The following is a 6,075-nucleotide window of genomic DNA, read 5'->3' on the forward strand; positions in this document are numbered from 1 at the left end:
CGTAAGCAATAATAATTATTGCTGGGGTTGGATCTGTCATTTGATTGTTGCAGCACAATAGGCTTATTCCAAGGAATTATAGGTATTATTCCTATATAATTCGCCAAAATGTTGTTCAACTCTCATTTGATTAGTTTCAGTGTTCCAGATAACTGTACGCGTAAGATAAAAACATCCAGTTTTTTTTTTTTACAAAATATGCCGTTTCAACATGTACAGCCGAGCTGGGGTCTCTGGTTTTCCTCCATCCTGAAAAACTAACATTTCCAAATTCCAATTCGACCTGGATATAGGGCCTGCATGAAAAAAAGCAAGCACTGATGTGACATCCTCTTTAAATATTTATTTTATTATCAATGTTTCAGAGATCCAACAGTGCTTGATGAATTGGATCTTGATGAGAAAACCAAATCCACTCTGCATGCTAACATCATGAGACGTCTCACTCCTCAAGCTGTTAAGATTCGTGCTGATATTGAAGTGTCATGTTATGCTTATGATGGCATTGATGCCGTAAAGAACTCATTGCTTGAAGGACTAAAGTGCTCCTCAGAAGATGTTCCCATTAAGGTTTGTATGGAGTAGTAAAATCTTGTTTTATGACAGTCTCCTTCGCAGCTGCTACCATATTTATTCAATTAAGCGCCCGGGGTGCGAATGGGCGCTTATTCGAGGCTGGGCGCTTATTAAATTTTCACCATTTCAGCAAGTAGTAACAACGAAACATTAAATAATAGCAAAACGTAAAGATGTACTAAAGAAGAATTTTAACTGTTCATTGAAAGTTTTCGTGAATTACTAAGAAAACTTGGTCTTCCAGGGATCCATATTCATTTTTTTCTCCAAGTCGTCAGCCGGGCAAGTATGCAAGATGACATACTTGCCCTGGCAAAATTTTACTTGCCCGTTCAAAAGTGAAAAATGGCGACCGTACAACAAGTAAATGAAAAGTTGACTTTTTTGTTATTATCACATGTATGTAACACTGTGTATACATGAAATCTTCAAGACAACGAATCTGTTTTAATAAAGTTTGATTCACAAGTATTTGTTAATGAGACTTTTTACTTGTCTACCTTGGCTGCCGGTTTACAAATTTCACAAAACATCACGCCCCCAAGCGGCTTGCGATGTTGCGGAAGCGTATGATGCGGGCACAAATGAAAGCCAGGGCCTCTTCGACTGCAACCACGGAAGAAAAGAACGCTTTTGCTCTTCTTATTCATATTTGGTTTGTTTTTCTGAAGTGTTAACATTGCTTTTTTTTCTTTGCTGGCAGCGCCAGACCGAGATAACGGCAAATTTTGATCAAAACATCAGCTGATGCGATCGCCTCGTGTTTTCGCGGATGCAGCTGCAGTACAAAATATCAGCGGTTGAGAGCTTGAAAATTGAGCCTGCAATGATTTCATTGATGGAAAATACCGCATCAGCCAAGATGGCGGCCAAAATTATGATTTTATCGCGACAGAAAGTTGCAAATTATGTTCTGTTTTCGAAAAGTTATGAATGGATGACAAGTGGTCAGAACGCAAGTAACTCATAAGGAAACTTAATAATTGTTTTTTTTTTCATTAAGTCAAACTTAAGTCGTCCAGCGGACGAGTTTATGTAATCATTTGGTCGTCCATACGATGTTTTAGTCGTCTCGGACGACCGGACGACTGCGAATATGGATCCCTGTCTTCGAAAAAGTCTTTTAGTAGTACTAAGTTGACAACATTCAACCCAATTGTCACTAAGGTCAATACTCTTCTTGTACACTTTAAATTTTTTGGAGGAGTGGGGCGGGGTGGGCGCTTATTCGAGACTGGGCGCTTGTTAACTTTTCCTACCTATACACATGTAGGGTGGGCGCTTATTCGAGGTTGGGCGCTTAATCGAATAAATACGGTATTTGGGTCACCACACAAAGCATTTCCCCACTGACAGCTGCTTATAATAATAATAATAATAATAATAATAATAATAATAATAATAATAATAATAATAGTTTATTCAAACTCTTTTGCAGTTAAAAGAAACTGAATTATCGAGTGACACTTACATGAAATGAAAAGTCTACTATTTACAATTAAAAGTCTATCAAAAAAGGACTAATTACAAAAAGTATCGAAATGTGAAAAAGCTTTCAGCTCTCTTTGAACCCGAACCACTTTCCCTTCCTTTTGTTCCTACCCCAGTAGCTTTGACACCTATTGGCAGAAATGTGATAGTTGCTATTTGCCAGAAAACTGTTATACTGTTTTCTGGCAAAAAAAAAATTCTTATCAAGTTGCCATGGCAATTCATTGAAACAACTTAGAGTATTTCTACTCCACCTGCAAGTCCAATGCAGGGCTACCCCCTTGCACAAAACTTGCTGGTACCCATATATACACGTTGATGGAGAGAGGCACTGTGAGAGATACATGTAAGTGTCTTGCCCAAAAACACAACACATAGACTCCAGCCAGGGACTGCTTGATCCAGATTCCAGTGCACTAACCATACGGCCGCTGTGCCTCCCACATAACACAGGGTTCGCACGGTCTTGAAAAGTCCTTTAATTTTAGGGGAGTCCTTGAAAAGTCCTTAAATTCCATTCTTCCTTGAATAGTCCTTTAATTTGCGTGTAAGTCTTTGAAAAGTCCTCGAATTTTCTTCAACTTTGAATGTAGTGGGGTGAAAGAGAATTGCTTTACATAGACTTTGGTCTTTTCCTGTGCAAAGCAGCTTCAAACACTAAAAACGCCGGCTGTAAAAGCAGCTGATATAGGGAAATTGAGAAGCAAAGTAATCCAACTGCGCACGTGAGTTCAAATGTCAGTGAAACAAGTTTACCAGCGGTTTTGTATAGAACTCTTAATTGTCCTGCGCATGCTGCATGCACTTTAGGCATTTAAAAACCTTTAAAACGTGTAAGCTTGGACAGGGAATGTGCATTAATGTACCATCTGTGAAATTACATTCCTGGTACGTGGTCCTTGAAAATTCAGTTTGGTCCTTGAAAAGTCCTTAAAAAATGGTTGCAATTTTTGTATGAACCTGTAACAAAAGGATAACTTTGTTAATGCAGACTATTCAATCACATTATCAAGGAACAGTCTTAATGTGCCAACAAATTCTCTGTAGTAATATTAAAAGAAATGCATTACAAGCACTGAAAAGAATATTAAGATGGTTTCCGCCTAACATTCGAGCAATACAGGCAAAAATAAGTTGCCAAAGAGACCCCATAGCATGGTAACAGTTTTAAGTACAGCTAACAAAAAACTGCCAAAACTTTAGCACTCAAGCTAACCCTGCGAGAGAAAAATGGATTTGAAATTATCTATATTTCAGTTAAAACGGTGTTTCACACCAGTTCAAAACAAAATGGCATGCGTTTTAAACATTTTTACGAGGTTTGACTTTAATCTTCTCAATAATGCTTTAGAATTTAATTACAGGGTCAGTAAGCCAAATGAATTTCAATAATTTATGACCTTTTAAATAGCATACAATATTAATGTTGCCATGCTATGAGTAGACTTTTGGTACTTAGTTTTTGCACTCATTGCTCGACCTTTCAGCGGAATCCGTCTTAAACTGTTGGATTTTATTTGAATATTTTTCAGATTAATTTGATAGCAGCTCCACTGTATGTGATAACAACAACGACCTTGGATCGTGATGATGGACTCAAGGGTTTGACAGATGCTGTGGATGCCATTAGAACTACCATCAAGAAATATGGAGGAGAATTTAACGAAAAGGCTGCTGTAAGTTTCCACAAATAAGTTTTACCATTTTGTTCAAATTTAAATCTCCTTTCCAAGTCCTACTCATTGTACAGTGTATATGATGTGGCTCATTTTCATTCTAAGTACAGTTTAGTATTTTTCTTTGTTCTGGTGTATGGTAATAAATACCAGATTGTACGAAGGGTAAAATTGAACCATAACATATATACAGTAGAACCCCGGTAACTTGAACTCTGAAGGGAAACGAAAAACAGTTCGAGTTATCGGGGTCGAGTGAATATTTAATTTGCCAAGTTAATAAACGTTAAGTGATAGTTAACTGATTTTTCAGCACTTCAGTATACAGTAAAGTGTAAATTAAACTTATCTCGTCAGAAACTCTAGTTTACGATCATAGCTTCTTATGATTAGAGTGGAAAATGGCTGTCATATATGTGATCTGTTCGTTGCTCTAATCAATGGGCAACCGTGGCAAGTTACAAAAACCGAAATTCAAGTTATCGGGGTAAATTTGACCCAAAATTTGATCAAGGGAAACAAAATTTAGTTTAAGTTAGCGGGGTTTTCAAGTTATCCGAGTTCGAGTTAACTGAGCAAAAATAACTGAAAAGCGAGGTCAAATCCAAGGGAATGGAAGTTAGTTCAAGTTAGCGGGGTTGTTCAAGTTATCCGAGTTCGAGTTACCGGGGTTCTACTGTATTTCCAAGATAAGAAATGTTGTTGTTTCCCTAACTGTGAAAATGTAAAGGCCAATTGCAAAAACAAATCTAACTCACCCCTTTTCTCTTGAAGCTTAATGTACCCTCCTCTTTTCATTCATCACACTAGCCAGGGACTCCCCCTCCCCTGCCTCTTCTCTCCAAATAACCTTCAACCACCCTCCCCATTGATAAAAAGTGACCAATCCCTTACATGAATATCTTCATTTTTTTAATAGCCCAAGGTGGTCACAGAAAGTGACGAGGCTGAACTTGCCAAGCAAATGGAAAGATTGGAACGAGAAAACGCTGAAGTGGATGGCGATGATGACAACCCTGATGAAGAAGAAATATCTGAAGATATAAAAAATCTTTAAAAATCCATACAAAGTTCTGCTGTAACAATTTCCCATTTGCATACTGAAAATTGGACATGTGGCACAAATGCTCATAAGTACATTTGTATCTAAAAGATTACTGGAGAGAACAATAATATTGACCTAACTTTACAGACAGTTTAGCCACACCTAAAAAGGTGTTCCTTCCATTCAGCTCATCTGACGGTGCGTGGATTTGAACTGTGGTTTCCTGGTAACAGTTGGAGCTCATATAAGGGGACACCTTTAGGACTTCATTCAAGAGTCCCATAAGGTGCCCCCTTACTAAAACTCAAACGTACAAGTATAGCGCAGTTGCCCAAATGACTGTCATAAAATCATTACCAAAGTAATTTCAGAGTCAGTTGCCATGGCAAAAAAGGAAACAAACAGGTTAAAAATTAAAATTGGATGATACTAATCTGAGATAGTACAGTTCATGTTCTGATAACTTGAATCCTCAATAACTCAAACCTGCTAGGTAACTTTCTCACTACCGGTAATTTTATCCATGATGACTCAAACCTTTTACGATTTCCTGTGATGGTTTGAGTTATCAGGACTCGACTGTATTTCTATGCAATGGCTTTCAACACTGAATCATTGTAAGCTTTAATTTCATTTAAGAATGAGTACAGGTTTTGGCATAACTTTGTAATCAAAGAGATTCTGATTCTTGTCCTACAAAAGTTTTCCCTCTAGCATGCCATAATGAGAATTCTCCATGTCACTTAGCAACATCAGAGTCAATTGTTGATCATGGGATTTGGTCTTCGCTGGTTACTAGCTCCCCTGACTACTTTTTCACAAAAGGTCCAAAAGCTTCAATCCTTGTTGTGCAACTGCTGGAAACAAGGGCACTTAGACAGCTGGAACTAACCACACTAACCCAAAATGTTCCATGTTAAAAACATCTTGAATTATATTCAGTACTCATTTACTGAAATAGTGTTTTATTTTGGTTTAATCTCATACCCAAATCTTCTCAACCCTCAGAAGTGATTAAACATCCGAACTATTAATTCTTGTTTTGCAATGTGTTCTGTTACTTGAGTAAGCAACGAAGCTACAGATTTTCTGTTACTTGAGCAATGGACAAACAGAATACTTTTCAAAATAAAAAAATATATATTAAAGCTATCTCTAGTGCTGTTATCTACATCCAGGCTTAACCCTTTAAGCCCCAATATCCACATACAAATTCTCCTAACTGATCCCCATACATTTCCATATACAATTAGTTGGGAGAATTTCTTAGATCAAAATAATTTCCTT

At 37.4% G+C, this 6,075-nt stretch overlaps 1 protein-coding gene across 1 annotated transcript; it reads left to right on the top strand.

Moving 5' to 3' along the window:
* Nucleotides 1-365: 365 nt before the first annotated feature.
* LOC144639660 (eukaryotic translation initiation factor 2 subunit 1-like) lies at nucleotides 366-5,822 on the top strand (the record flags this gene model as incomplete). Its single annotated transcript, XM_078498943.1, has 3 exons — nucleotides 366-570; nucleotides 3,600-3,743; nucleotides 4,663-5,822. Coding segments are annotated over 3 exons (487 nt in total), but the record flags the coding sequence as incomplete, so codon positions are not given.
* Between the last annotated feature and the right edge of the window lie 253 nt (nucleotides 5,823-6,075).

Source organism: Oculina patagonica, unplaced genomic scaffold (genome assembly GCF_052425735.1).
Source record: "Oculina patagonica isolate OP01 unplaced genomic scaffold, crgOcupat unplaced1162, whole genome shotgun sequence".
Classification (NCBI taxonomy): domain Eukaryota; kingdom Metazoa; phylum Cnidaria; class Anthozoa; order Scleractinia; family Oculinidae; genus Oculina; species Oculina patagonica.